Source organism: Palaemon carinicauda, chromosome 21, assembly GCF_036898095.1.
Source record: "Palaemon carinicauda isolate YSFRI2023 chromosome 21, ASM3689809v2, whole genome shotgun sequence".
Lineage (NCBI taxonomy): Eukaryota > Metazoa > Arthropoda > Malacostraca > Decapoda > Palaemonidae > Palaemon > Palaemon carinicauda.
This window is the reverse complement of record NC_090745.1, coordinates 35,815,705-35,831,819: the sequence shown is the minus strand read 5'-3', so window position 1 is coordinate 35,831,819 and position 16,115 is coordinate 35,815,705. Positions and strand designations below refer to the sequence as shown.

The following is a 16,115-nucleotide window of genomic DNA, read 5'->3' as shown; positions in this document are numbered from 1 at the left end:
TTTATCACATTCATTAGACAAACTGTAATTATGTTGAAGATATTGGAGTAGGTGTGGAGGCTCAGCAGGGAAGTAACCTTTGTGGAAGCCATAAATCTAAAAAAAAGAGTATTTTATGTACTCTTTAACAAGCATTGAGAAAAAAAGTCCAATAGCCTACATGTGGTTAAGTTTAAATATCAGTTCTGTTGCATTTTCGGTACAGTGTCATTGGTTAAGTACCATTAGCAGAATTTGAAATACTGGACATAGACTGATTCAACTTCGGTTTCATTAATAAAAAAAAACTCTATTCATATTTTTAGTATTATGTACACTATACCATTGTGAATTCGATATAGCATGTTGGAAAATTGGGGATTTTATTGTCATACAGTCTTGTGCGCTACTGTACTATATACGACATAACTTTATTATATAATTTCACACACTATTGCAAAACTTAATAACATACCTCAGGTTATATATATATATATATATATATATATATATATATATATATATATATATATATATATATATATATATATATATATATATATATATAGTATATTATGCAGTTCTGTTGCTCCTTTATTATCTAGAATTATATTGAAATCTCATTAGCCTAATCCTTTGGAAAGATATTTATTTTTTTATTCCCACTTTTGTTATCAATTTCACAGATATAAGTTCTGAAGGTGTGGGATTGCAGATTGCAGCACCTCCTGTTGATGGCAAAGCTAATACTGAGTTGGTAAAGTTCCTTTCTTCTTCGTTAGGAGTCCCGAAAAGTCATGTTACTTTGGATATGGTAAGTGGTATTCTTTTAGTTTTTAATAGACTTGATTTTTATATAACATACTGTGCATTTCACTAACAAGATTGTGATTTTTTATATGATTCTTGAAGTAAAAAGTTTAGCAATCTACATTAATACAGCATATGTAAAAAAAAATCCTTTTACTCTTATGCCTAATATGTCAGTACTTGAAATTAAGATTGAATTAAAAGAAATGTTCTTCAAAGTTTCACATAAATGTTGGTAATGCAATAGTTTATTAAATATTTATTGATAGAGAGGGTTCACATAAATGTTGGTAATCATCATCATCATCATCTCCTTCTACGCCTATTGTCGCAAAGGGCCTCTGTTAGATTTGGCCATTCGTCTCTATCTTGACCTTTTAAATTAATACTTCTCCATTCATCCTCTCATACTTCGTGCTTCATAGTCCTCAGTCATGTAGGCTTGGGTATTCCAACTCTTCTAGGGCCTTGTGGAGCCCAATTAAATGTTTGGTAAACTAATCTCTCTTGGGGAGTGCCAAGAGCATGACCAAACTATCTCCATCCACATATGGAACTCGAGTAATCTCTCTTATAGTTTGATTTCTAACCATGTCCTGCCATTTAACTCCCAATATCCTTCTGAGAGCTTTGTTCTCAACTCTGCAAGATCTGTTGGATATTGTTTCATTGTCATACCACGACTCTGTCCATACAGTAACACCAACCTCACTAAACTGATATATAGCCTAAATTTTATATGTAATTTAAGGTAATTTAATTTCCAAATTTTACTTAACCGTGCCAGAACGGCTAGTAGTTTATTGAACTACGTTACTTTATTAAAATCATATTTTCATGTTTTAAATATTTATTAACAAAGGAGGTTTGTGTTTAACAATTGACCTCTGTACTATTGAAAATATATCATCACATATTTTTTATAAAAATGCTCTTAAAAAGAATTTTGGCACTTGCAGCTATACTATATGTATTTTGATGATGAGCGCGATATTGATTTAAAGACTCAACAATACTAATGTTGAGAATTCTACTTTATGTAATTCATAGAATTTGGATATGCATTTATTTCTACAGATAATCTTATTTATTCCTACGCAGATACAAATATCTGAATTATTCAAATGGGCTACTGTACTCCTAGACCAGTTTTCTACGACCAGACAAAAAAAAAAGGGGGGGGGCGGTTCGGTTGCATCATGATTGGTTGCTTAGCAACCCCACTTCATGGCATTGTTATAGGCTGCTGTGTGACAGGCATCACTTCTCCTCTGGTCGCCGTAACAAGAAGAGGTCTCCACTCTTCTCTTCTACGATCATGACTTACATAATTCACACAGGATTACCCTTACAGTACCTAGTGCTTTGTGTTTTCTCCTTATCATTGTCACTAATTGCGTTTTCATTATCTGTGCTACGGGTGTGCTTGATTATGACTAGTACCTCCAGAGGTTGTACGATCTTGCCTCGGCCGTGATGGTCACCCTTGTGGTACCTTCATGAGTCGGGTTGATGTTGATATGCATCTTTTCTGTTCCTCATGCCTTGGCAAAAGATGTTCTTTGGAATCTCCATGTGAGTATTGTATAGAGTGGCTTTACTCCCAGTGTAGGAGATATCGTTCTCGATGCAAGAAACGAACCAAGAGATGTCGTTATCCTTTCTTGTCTACTTCCATCAGTGGCAAGAAGCACAAGTTTGTTTCTGTGTCGAAAGTCGTCCCCCATCCTACTCCTTCATGTCATGGGCCCTCTGAGATGGAAGAAGACATCCATAATTCAATTATTGATGATCAAAATTATATTAATGTATTATCACCTTGTGTTTGAGCATGGGCCTAGTGATCCTGAGTCAGTGCTTGAGACAGATCCCTTGGCTATGGCTGTTACACTCCTGAGCCGGATCCAATCCTAAAATATTTGATTCAGAATTGCATAGATCTCCCTCACCTCCCACTAGTATTTTGAATGGTGATCCCTATATGGCTGAATTTATTCAGGATGACTTTTCTCTTTTTGAGGTATCTACTGTCAGTGTCAGTGCTAAGAGTGTGGACGTGTTGTGTCGAGCTCTGTTATTCATGCCCTGAGTCATGTTTTAGCTTTGTGTTTCTCCCTTAGAATATCATTGAAAAGATATTAGTTAGTCTTATGGATAAACCTGAGTAATAAGAAACAGTACACTATGTCTGCTCCTAACTGTGTCTGCTTCATATGTAATGACACGGATGGAGAACAGAGAAAATGGATAGCATGAGAATGTAATAGACTTCACCATAAGAGATGTGTGCATATTGTGACAGCCATCAGTGAGAATAAACGGAAAACCTAGACTGGTTATGCCCACACTGCGTACATGAAGCCAGACAAAACAATTTAGTAATATCAAAATTAAAGGAAAATGTAAACGTGAGAGATCTGGCCCTGAACGAACAAGATGCGAAAATAGATGACTTGGAAAACAAACTTGCGGACCTTAGTGCAGACGCAGCAAATTCCACCCAGACCACCGACCTCACTGAGAAAGTTGATATTCTTGCAATGAATATGGAATCATTAAAAGCAACACTTCAAACATTGATAGACCCAAAACCGGAGAAACCGACATTTTGCTGACAAAGTTAAGGGAAAAAAATCTGTTGATAATTAATACAACTAAAATTACTAAAAGAAAACGTGAGGTTGAACAAGCACTTGAAGACATTCCTATACTTAACACGAGGTCAACTACGAATGGAAATGTTGTTGTAAACTTTACAGACAATATGATCAGACAAGAGGCGGCAAACAAAATTCAGACATTGGTGGCTGACACTGAAACGAGAAAAATCGGAAAACTAGAACCCAAAATAATGATATGCAATATATAAAATGATGAAGATGATGTAGTAAATGCTTTGATTCAAAGAAATCGCCTCCTGGACCAAATCCAAAATATAGAAGATAAAATAAGTGTAGTCCTGAAGAAAAATGACTTGGGCGTAGGGGGATCACCCATGTGCTGAAATGTGATCCTGAAGTTCGGAGGGCTATTCCAGGTAGGAACTGTAAGTGAGGCAGGTAAGAGGAAGAAGGTGGAAGATATAGGATTCAGGGATTAGTTAGAAGGAATTTGTCCGGGGGATACCACGCTCCCTGCAGCTACGGTAGCGAGTTGAAGGGCCTCTAATTGTTTAAGATAGTGCCGCTTGAACACTGAGGGGGATTTCCATCCGGTATATTTAGAGATATCTGTAAAGTTCATATGATGGAAAAAATTTATTGAGGTCGCTACCGCCCGAATGTCGTGGACGTGAGGAAAAGACTCTGGATTGGCCTGTTTAATAAAATACAAGATCTGTTGTCTGATCCCTTTCAAAGTTATAGTCCCTCCCCGCTCCCTGATGAACAAGGGTCCCGAGGTCTTATAGGAAGTCCTTGATAGAAAGGACTTTAGAGTGGTAACCGGGCATAGGGAAGGATCCTGAAGGAGAGGGATGATTTTCCAGGAGGACCATCTATTCTGAGGGTCTTCATTTTTGGCCAAGAAGACCTTGTCTGGGGAGAGGAGGACCTCTCCTGACGGAAGGAACTCTATGTGGCCTGGATCCCTTGATAAGGCAGCTAATTCCGAAATCCTGGCGCCAGATGCCAAACTCACGAGAAAGAGAGTTTTCCTGAGTAGAGGGATATACTCACATGAATCGTTGACGGTTTCTGACGCTAGTTTAAGAACATCATTGAGAAACCAGGAAATCGGGCTAGGACGAGAAGATGGTCTCAGTCTGGCACAGGCTCTTGGGATCGAAGCTAGCAATGAATCTGTTAGATCTATATTAAAGCCGATTAGAAAAATCTTCTTCAAGGCAGACTTGATGGTAGTAATAGTGTTGGCTGCTAAGCCCGACTCAAACAAGGTTCTGAAAAAGGTTACCGTTAGGTTTAGTGTCATAAAGTCAGTACTAGAATCTTTCAAAAACTTAGCTAGTTTTTTGACCGCTGAGTCATATTGACGAAGAGTGGAGTCTCTCTTGTCAGATTCTAAAAATAAAGTATTCTGGGGGTCTATGTTAGCCCCTTTGTGTGCCGCAAACTTCATGAAGTCCATAAAGTTAGGGTGGTCTGAATGTTTGAGGAAGCGAACACAGTGCACGTTTGTACTATCTGGGTCAAAGTCGGGTTGGGAATCTGGTGAGGGTGGAGATTCAGCTCCAGTAAAAGAGGAAACCAATTGCTCTTGGGCCAATTGGGGGCCACCAGGGCTACTTGACCTTTGAAGGTTCGAAGTTTGTCCAGCACTTTCATCAGTAGGTTCACCGGTGGGAAAAGGTAAATCCTTTCCCAGGCGTTCCAGTCGAGAGACATGGCATCCGTGGCGTAAGCCCGAGGGTCCAGGTTGGGGGCCACATAACATTTCAGCTTGTGGTTGGATTCCGTCGCGAAGAGGTCTACCTGGAGATCCGGCACTTGGAAGAGGATCCATTGAAAGGATTTGCGATCTAGTGACCATTCTGACTCCAACGGTACCGTCCTGGAGAGTGCGTCTGCCACAACGTTCCGAACTCCAGCCAGATGAACGGCGGATAGGTGCCATTGGTTTGAGGCCGCCAGGTAGAAGATTGCCACCATCACGTGATTGATGGGACCTGACTTGGAGCCCCCTCTGTTTAGACAACGGACTATGACTTCGTTGTCGAGGACTATCCTCAGATGTTGTTTCTTGGCCGGGGAAAGACGTTTCAAGGTTAGTAAGACAGCCATGGCCTCCAGGACGTTTATGTGAAATTGCTGGAACATTGTAGACCAAAGGCCCTGAACTTTCCTGTGTTGGGAGTAGCCTCCCCAACCTGATAGGGAGGCATCCGTGTGGATGACTATCCTTGGAGGGGGTTACTGCAACGGAACCGATTTTGATAGGCTCTTGGCGGTTGTCCATGGGAGAAGCCTCTTCCGAAGAATGGGAGGAAGGCGTGTCTTCTTGTCCCGACGTTTGGTGTTCGCTCTGGAGCGCCAAACTCGGTTGATGTCTTTCAATTTCGCTTTCAGAAGGAGGTCTGTCACTGAAGCGAATTGTAGGGACCCTAGAATCCTCTCCTGGTTCCTTCTGGAAGTTACCTTTTCCCCGAGAAAGCGTTTGGTATTTTTCGCAATCTCTATCCTCTTGGACCTGGGGAGACATAGAGTGTGAGAACGTAGGTCCCACCGTAATCCCAGCCACTGAAATTTGGTCTTTGGTGTCAGACGAGACTTTCCGAAGTTTATCTGGAATCCCAGAAACTGAAGATATTGGATCACTTTGTTTGTTGCCTTGAGACAATCCTCGACGTTGTCTGACCAGATTAGCCAATCGTCCAGGTATGCGACGACTTGGATTCCGTGGGATCGGAGTTCCTGAATGACCGATTCCGCCAGTTTCGTGAAGATTCTGGGCGCGATGTTGAGCCCGAAAGGCATCACTTTGAACGTGTAAGCCTTGTCGTCCAGTCTGAATCCTAGGAATGGGCGGAAGTGTCTCACTATTGGAACGTGATAGTAAGCATCGGTAAGATCGATGGAGGTGGTGACGGCCCCACGGGGAAGCAAGGTTCGCACCTGCGAGACGGTAAGCATGTGAAACCTGTCGTATTGAATGGACAAGTTTAGTCGAGACAGATCGAGGATGACCCTTCGGCTGTCGGAGTCTTTCTTCGGAACGCTGAATAAGCGACCTTGAAACTTCAGATATTTCGTTTCCTTGATCGCGTTCTTGCGAAGAAGATCTTGGGTAAACAAAAGTAGGTCCGGTGTCGAGGGTTGATGGAATCTGTTCGGTGGAGGAGGCCCTTCTATCCAACTCCACCCCAGGCCCTTGGAGATTATGCTGAAGGCCCAAGGACTGAATTTCCAGCGACTCCGGAACACACAAAGTCTCCCTCCTACCTGAAGACCGTCAGTAGTTGGAGGTTTTACCGCCTCGGCCACCACGTGACCCTTTTCCACGGGAGAAATATCTCCCTTTGCTTCTGTTCTGAAAAGAACCCCTCGAACCGGGGCCCCTGCCTCGTTGGTATCCTTGGGAGGAAAACCGGGACTCATAGACCGGGTTATAAACAGGAGAGGTAAACGAGTTCGAAGCCACTTGGTTTTCAGGGACGAGGACATACTTCACTTGGGGCTGAGACTTGGAGGTGGAGGGTTGGATGCCCTGAGAGACCGGGGCCGACTGGACTACTTGAATAGGTTGGCGGAATTGGGTAGAGCTATAAGGGCGTAGCCTTTTTCTGCCCCGGGAGTGAATGCTCTATTGTTCGAACTTCCGTTTGGGAGTGAGACCCCAACGGACTTTGAGGCTCTGGTTCACTCTGGCAGCTTCGCTCAATACCGAGTTGACCATGTCCTCCGGGAAAAGGTCCGGACCCCAAGCAGAGGCTTTAATGAGCTTATTTGGCTCATGGCGGATAGTGGCTTCAGATAAGACATGCTTACGGCAACGTCTTTTGGTCACCAAGAAGTCGTAGCAGTCTGCTAACAAAGATTGCAGGGTGGCTTTAGTCATAACTTTAAAAGAGTGTTCCTCGTCATAAGTAAGAGAAAACATCTCCGCCATAGTCGAGATGTTGAGGCTCCGGCTAAACCTAGACCGGGACTCGAACTCGAGTCGGATTAAGGTTTCAGGTAGTCTTGGGAGGCGTTCACTGAATTGCGTCGATGCACAGTCCGCGGATAGCTTACCAGAAGTGAATGTCGATTGAATGTTAAGCCAACATTCATTATCTGATGGGAACAGCAGAGATGTAGGATCTGTCTCCCGGAGTTGTGGCAAAGGCTTATCTTCGGTCACTGCCTGAAGGGCTAATTCAACCATTTTGGTGACGCAAGGAGTGGGGGTCTGTTCGTCCACAAGAAACATGGTGTAAGTACTCTTGTGGGGGGTCAGCATGGTGTTTGTACAACCCCACTCATTTAAGGTTCGAACCCAAACAGACTGAGCCTGTTCCTTCGGAAAGATAACGGTCTCTTTAGGGACCTTATCTAGTCGGACAAGAGCCTCTTCCGTAAGCCGGGCGAAGCCGGGGAAAGGAAATTGAAGACCGGGAGGGAAGAACTCAAAATCTTCAATGGGGCTGGTCCCAAAACCCTCGATGGTCAACATTCCGTCCGTGAAAGGACAGTGGAGCGCCATTTTCCACGGGTTGTTCTTCGTGAAGGGTGGAAGTTTTGAGGCGTCCGGGATGAGGAACTGCTGTTGTTGAGGCAGTCCACTTTCCAGGGTATCTAGTCTTCTGGTGACGGCAGAAAGTATAGAACTAATCTGCTCTGTAACGACCCTCGACAACATATTCGTGAGGGCCTCCGGGTCGAGGTTGGTTGTGGTAATTAAGGGGGATGACTGCACTCCCGGGTCCTGAGACATAGGGGCAGTGCTAGTCGAGTCACTAGGAGCTCCGGGGAGGGGAGCCTTCTTGGGCTTCGATGATCCAGGTAGTTTAGGATTCTGACGAGTCCTCACTAAAGGTCTTTTCTGAGATTTGACCTTGGCAGGAACCGAGAGCGATCTTGGGGAGGATTCGTGGTTCCCTTCAAAACCAAGAAAGGAAAAATTATTAGAAGTTGGAGAAAAAGAGGGGCTAAGAAGAGAGGTCTTAGCGCCAGACCCACCTGCCTCACTTACAACCTCACCTGTGTCAGGTTCGTCAAAAACCATGGGCTCTATGTCTAAGGTCAGAGCCGTAACATTGTCTTCAATGGGGTCCGGGTCGTCAGGGATGTCTGTATCCTGGACGAGATTGAGTTCTACGATTTCCGCAATGTCAGCAATTATAGGAGCCGCCACTTGCCTAGGCACTGCTGCCGAAGATTTTGCGTTCGGGTAGATAAGTCTACAATAATCTTCTGAGAGGACGTAGGGCTTCCTGGCCTTTACGTTACGGGCGAAGCCGCCTACCCACAATTTCAAAGTGGCTCTTGCTGAAGTTTTAACCGCCTGGGAACTCTGAAAGAACGGGGATAAGGTTAGCAAACCCGAGGACAAAATGATAAATGAACCCGAAGATTCATAACAGAAGTCAATGATTATCTATCATATTGATGTCGCCCAGTGAAGGGAAGTAAATACAAAAATGACTGAAAGAGGCTCACCGAATCTGAAGCGAGGGTGGAGATAAGGTCATAACAGATAAGGCAGTTGTCAGGGTGCCATACCACAATATCGTCCATCTGGATCCCACAGTCCGCGTGGGACCGACAGACAGCATGGCCGCAAGGCTGGTGAAGGATGGCCGCGCAGGCTGTCATCCGGCAACGGACCACCTGTAAAAGGAATAGTCCATGAGCATCTACTAGTTTCTCTATAAGGGGTCCCGGAGGGTCCGGGACCTGCCAGTTAATAAAATAAATGTATAGCCTTAGACTAAACATGCAGAGAACTGAGACTATTCCAATAGCAATCCGGCAGAGCCGGGTATGAAAAAGGATGCAAAAAACAGTGATTAATATATAATCATAACTAGTTCCGGGGCCCCCGTGGCCGGGGAACAGGGTTGGTAAGTAAACTTAAAGTAAACTTAAAGTAACTTAAAGTAAACTTAAAGTACCCAAGATACATCCTTAAAGTACATAAATAGAAAATGCCAATTATGATCAAAAACTAATGTCTGTAATGAATAGGGCTCCCGGAGGGAGGATATTAATCAAAACCGTGTCAGTGTCAACCGATCATGTAGTTAAGAGCTCGGCGGCTCCGATGTCTGATGACGGGAGGGTACAACGGGAGAGCGCGGGGGGAGCCAGTGGAACCCCCCCCCACCTTACCTGAGGTACCGGGACAAAGGTAATGATTCATGTAGAATATAAAATAATGATATGGGATATAATAAGTCCTATACGGACGATAATAGCATGAGGTACCGTAGGGGAGGACACTCCTAATATAAGTGCTCATTCTAACAACCGTAATTAAAAGCAAGGTTACACCAAGGTGCAGATATACCGACTAATCACGTGTGATAGTCCCCGGTGGTCCCGGCCTTCCCCCTCCCCGACCGATGGCGACGGGAGGGGGGAGACGAAACCGCCCGGTATGAATGAATGAGACTAAGTCATACCCCGTTGGTATACTCAGTCCTCAATATGTCGGAACGTTGATGGAAGACTGAGGTACAAGCATACTTGACCCGTAAATCATAACCAACAACCATCGAGTGAGAGGAAGGGTGTACACTGAAGGGGGGGGGATGGAATAACCTCCCCAACTTGTTGGGGGGGGGTGTAATGGTACAGGGAAATCGCCAGTGCGTAGTGGTAGACAGGGCTACCAACTGGAGATCCCCTAATCATGACATGAAAATCCCAAAAATATGATCATAACGGAGTGAGCAATAAATATAATATCAATGCACAAATACATAAAAATAATTAATGAATTAAAAGCGAAATCACGTAAGTAAGGTTAGGCATGCAGAAAAAAATATGGCGAGAGAGGGACTCGGGCGAGTGGTAGGGGAGGAAGCATGACGCCATCAGCAGATGGAAAGCAGGGGTACCAACCTAGTTACTGAAGCGGTAGATCGAACAGTAAAAACAACAAAATACGCGAGAGTCCCACTCGAACCAAACGTAAAACTAGGTGGAGCGTAATAAAACAAAAGGTTTTACTAATAATAAGTGAGATGGTCGAAATTAAAGCTCCTAGAACTAGCGAAACAATCTCAATGTTGACGCTATCCACCAACATGCACGAATGCAGGCATACCAACATAACCTACTCCTGATGAAACGCTAACACCGATATCATAGGATAACATAAAATAAATGCTATATGAAAGCATAAAGTCGGTGTACTAAATGAATATTGCTATATGAAAGCATAAAGTTGGTATACTAAATGAATATAAGGAAAAAACTCCTAAAGGATCGAACGAATATAAAAGACGGACGAACTAACGAGACAAAGGGCAGAGGCGAAAGAAAGAACGGGGACGCCGCTCATATATAAACACTTCTAAATAATAAAAACAAAGATGACACTGCCCAATCTCGTTAAAAACTCATGGATAAGGTACTTAACTTCGATGGGGTATCTTGGGAATCGGCCATCGAGAGAAAGTTGATGATAAATCCAATGAAAAACACGAAATAAAAAACTTGGACTTAAATCAAACAGGTGCTTGAAAGGAGTGATGGGCAAGCGTGGGTTGAGTTAGTAGTACTGGTCTGCGAGGCAGGGGAGGTTGAACGGCACCTCACTATTGGGGGATTTCGAAGAGGAGAAATCTAAATGGTACGAGACCTCTGGTATTTCGCCCCAGTCTATACCGACACCATTAGGTGAGCGAGCTAGTTCAACCTAGCATTCCTTTATATTTTTTCTCTGGTAATATTAGCAGTTATATTCCTTTGAAATGGTGCTTAAGGAGCATTTCACTGCGCGGCACAGGGATTGAGCCCAGAAATAATGATATGCAATATATAAAATGATGAAGATGATGTAGTAAATGCTTTGATTCAAAGAAATCGCCTCCTGGACCAAATCCAAAATATAGAAGATAAAATAAGTGTAGTCCTGAAGAAAAATGACTTGGGCGTAGGGGGATCACCCATGTGCTGAAATGTGATCCTGAAGTTCGGAGGGCTATTCGTGATAATAGGGACAAAGTTTCGTTATGATGGGGTATCTATAACATACGTGATAGGTACCATGTGATCACCTGCTACCACTGTCAAAGGTATGGACATTTTGAAAAAGATTGCAAGTCTAAGAATGAAGATAAAGTCTGCGGGAAATGTTCAGGGAGACACTCCACCAGGGAGTGTAATTCGTAAGTGTCCAAGTGTATAAACTGCACAAAGTTAAACAGACCAAGTGACCACACAGTAAATTCTAGAGACTGCAATGCTTTTGGCTTGGAATTGAAAAGACTAGCGGAAAATACTGATCATGGTTACTAGGGATGTCATAAACTGTGGCTATGTAAATATACAATCTGTAGGTAATAAGACTTAAGATTCGAGAATTGATAAACGAGAAATATTTAGATATGCTAGCATTATCTGAAACATGGTTAGATAACTTAGACAAGGCAAAGATCACTGAAATGACACCCCCCCCCCCACACACACACACACACACATGCCTTCTTCACATACCGAGAGAAGGTAGGTCTGGTGGGGGTGTCAGACTCTTTATTCATAAAAGTTACTAAAATCTCAAAACATTGAAAAGACTTAGTGTTACAAGCTTTGAATATATAGAAATAAAATTTACGCCAAAAAAATAGAAGAGTATCCTTTGTAACAATCTACAAACCTCCTAGAACAAACACTAGTATCTTTTTTGAAGAAATTGATGCTCTCATTGACATGATTATCATGGAGAAAAACGAATTAGTTATCTATGGAGACTTTAATTTTTGGATGGATGACGCATCAAATCCTGACGCTTTGGCATTTAGTGAGTTACTAGAATCATATCGACTAGAGAATAATGTTGACTGTACAACTACTTTACCTGGGTATACGCTAGACATAGTTCTAAGTGATGACATGAATAATATTGTATCTGATATTAAAGTCAAAGAGAAATGTAATATCTCCCCAGTTCACAAGCTTATTACGTTTAGTCTACCTCTACAGAAACATGCATTAATAAAGAAAATAAACTTTAGACATAAATCAAATTTTTCTCCCACTGTATTTATTGAAGAAGTTACAAAGAAAATAAATGATGCTATCAACATTCCCTGTGATCACGATGACCAACGTCTGTTGGGAGCTAAGTGTGCTAACTGTCTTATGACCACTTATAATAAAGTGAGTAAAAGTGAATATGATACCATGTGCCCACCGATGGAAACGACTATAACCACAAAAGACCAATCTCCTTGGTTTGATGGAGAGACTGGTAAAAAAGAGGGAAAAAAGACGTGAAGAAAGAAAGTGGAATAGGTTAAAAACTGAAAGTAATTGGGTAGAATACAAAACTGCTGTGTGTCAATATAACTACCTACTAAGAAGGAAAAAAAGAGAATACTATAAGAAAAAGATCCTCGAAGCAGCAACAGACATAAATAAGTTATATCGTCTCCTGAATGGTATAATGGGAAATGTAAAAGAAAAGAAGCTACCTGATGGATACAGTGACCAGGAACTAGCAAATAATTTTCTAGTATTCTTTAAAAACAAAATTGAAAATATATCCAGGTCATTTGTAAATACTCAACATTAGATTAATGATACACCAGACACACAGACAAAATTGATACGATTTAACAACATAACACAAGATGACATCACCAGAATTATCAAGAAAGCAAAGAAAACAAACTGCACGATCAATCCTTTGCCAATATTTGAAGTAATTGGAGAGAGAGACTTTTCTAGTCTAGGCGAAATAATAATGAGAATAGAAAATGCAAGCATTGATGAATGTAAGTTTCCTAAATCCGATAAATGGCTATAGTCACACCAGTTCTGAAAAATGCACTGGACTACTAGTAATTAAGCTCATATAGACTATTTCAAATCTATCCTTTGTCTCAAAAGTGCTTGAATATGTAATTCTTGAGCAACTAGTCAGCCACTTAAAAGTAATAAAAGCATTGCCTGACAACCAATCTGCTCTGTTGTAAACGATATGCTAGAAATGATGGATGAAAATAAATGTGGTATCTTAATACTGCTCGATCTCAGTGCTGCTTTTGATACAGTTGTGCATGAACTGCTACTATATGATCTACAGTCCATCGGCGTTGAAGATCAAGCCTTAGTTGGTAGAAATTACTTTGTACAAATTGGAAATGCTTATTCATCATATGAACCCTTAGACATAGGGGTACCACAGGAGAGTGTACTTGGCCCAATCTACTGAAACTCTAAACTGAATCCTTGATAGTGTTAGAGAATGGATGACATTTAAACAACTAAAATTAAATGAGAACAAAACAGAATTCATGGTGGTGGGCAAGAGAAACAGTGTGAGAAAATTAGGTGATATTCAAATGAACATAAATAATGACTCGGTGCTGATATCTAGTAAAGTTCGAGATCTAGGTGTATTTCTTGTCTGCAACCTGTCTCTAAATGCCCAAATAGATAATGTATTAAAAACTGCTGGTTATCATCTGAGAAATATTGCGTTTATTAAAAAGTACCTGGACGAAAATTCTGTAAAGAAACTTGTTATAAACTGTGTTATTACCAGGATTGACTACTGCAACTCTATCTATTACAATTTACCAAAAGTGTGACTTAAGAAATTACAAAACATAATAAACAGAGGAGCAAGACTGATAAAAGGTGTCCCACCTAAAGAAAAGATCACCCCTATACTAATCGATTTACACTGGCTGCCGATTAAAGCGAGAATTGAATTTAAAATATGTACAATAACCCACCGAGTTATCAGAACCGGGTGTCCAAAATACTTAAGAGAATTGCTACATATTGCGGAGCCAACAAATCATGTCGACACGAGAATAGTTACAGATGGCTTCAAGCTGCTGGAACCTAGATTTATGTCTACTTTAAGCTCCAGAGCCTTTAAATATTTGGCCCCGAGACTATATAATAAGCTCCCACGAAACATTCGAATGATTGAAGACATTATGGCTTTCAAGAGGAAACTGAAGACTTTCTTATTTCATGAGTCCTTTGACAGTGACGATTTAACAGTAAATGAACAATACGCGATATGAAACGTTAAATACTCTGAACAATTAAGGTAAAACGACAGTGGAGGTCCTGTAGAGAGTGGGGTTCCCCTGCTGTATGGGACCGGAAAAGCAGCCATCAAAGTAAGGTGTCGAAAGTTTTCCCCCGTTCCCGTACGCGGAACCCTAGTCAAGACTACCATTCCCACCCCACCCCCCATATGAAGTCGGCCCTGTTGGAGGATCCTATTTATCCTTGAGCCTTCCTTGCCACATACCACCAGGGGTCCTCGGCACCACTCTAATCTTTTGAGTTCTCTTAACTTGTCCCAGAACTCCCCTTTACAATGCATTGAGGGTGGTCGGACCGTTTCGGCTGTGTCCACAACCATAACTTTGGCCAGACTAAGTTGCTCAAAATCTTTTGTGTCTTCTCCTTATCAGCAAACCATTCAGAAGTCGATAGTAACTACAAAGCCTTTGTTAATTCCACGCGTGTTGCCCATTCATGTGTCAGCCCGGACTTGTGGTCAAGCAAACAAGTCTGTATGCACTGCTGTGCCCACACATCATGGCATCACTAAACACATCGCTATTTCAATGCGTGATGATATTCTTCTGCGTAATGGCTATTATACCATACCACATGATAAGGCACATTCTAATCGTGCTACCACAACCCAAGCCTATATACAAATGGAACCCTCTTGTGGTCATGTTCCATTGTCAGCTTCGGCTCAATGTCAGGTAGATTCAACTTACAGGCCCCAGCAACCTCGTTCGCATAACCCAACAACCATCAGCTATATGAATAACAAATCCATTGCTTTACCAAGCTGAACTCACACGAGTACCTTGGTTAATGTTCGTAATTCTTCAAATTCTACACATATTTTGGAACAGCGAGAACATTATTCTTCAGGTAAATCTTCTCAGATGCAGCATAGGAAAAGGGTGCCAGAGCCCTTTCCCACTTTGCGTGGTGACACACCCATCTGCAGTTGATGATGTTGCACTTATAAGGTGCCATGGGCATGGTCCTTTTAGGAAGTGCTCCAAATAACCTGCTTGGGAGAATCCGTCTCCTCTCACAGGTCAAGTTCGGAAAGAGAACTCCCAGTTATACCCCCACAATCTCCTAGAGGAAGAAACCCGTATACTGTACTAGGAGTGAGCATGACTCTTCCGATTTTTTCTCTGCCTCCTCTTCTCTCCATTCACCTAATGTCACAAGAGAAAGGGAGGACGTTTGAAGAAAAGTTGATGTCTTCTAACGTGCCTATTAAGGAGAACCACCAGTAATCCATAAAATGGAACCATCTTTGGATCAAGATATTGTAACTATTATTGACTCTCCAGAAAACCTCACTGCACATGTGGGCACCAGCTCAGCTGATGTAGCCCCCCTCATGGTTCAGATGTCTGATTCGTAAGCATTGTATTTTGTTAAGATCATGAGTCTAATCTGTTGCCTGGATGGCCTAGATGGACTTCCCCATGCGCTATCTGCTAATTAGCGGTGTGTGATAGACACTTTTTTTTTCCACAACCTTTAAGTCTAAAACAATTCTAATCAGACTCGAGACAAGCTGGACTTATTTAACACCCAATTCTTAACCTTGGAGAACTCCCTTAAAGTAAGCATATCCTCTAAGTTGCCTACTGTAGTACTTTCGCACAAGTGAAGGATTTTGCTCACTGTGGCACACATCCAAGCCTACTC

General features: G+C 42.0%; 1 protein-coding gene across 1 annotated transcript in view; it reads left to right on the top strand.

Moving 5' to 3' along the window:
* Window positions 1-16,115, top strand: part of LOC137614662 (UPF0235 protein C15orf40 homolog) — a 271,475-nt gene that overhangs the window by 225,762 nt on the left and 29,598 nt on the right. The window contains exon 4 of the mRNA XM_068344354.1: window positions 666-793. Coding sequence (XP_068200455.1) covers window positions 666-793 — 128 coding nt within the window. The remainder of the gene's footprint in view (window positions 1-665; window positions 794-16,115) is intronic.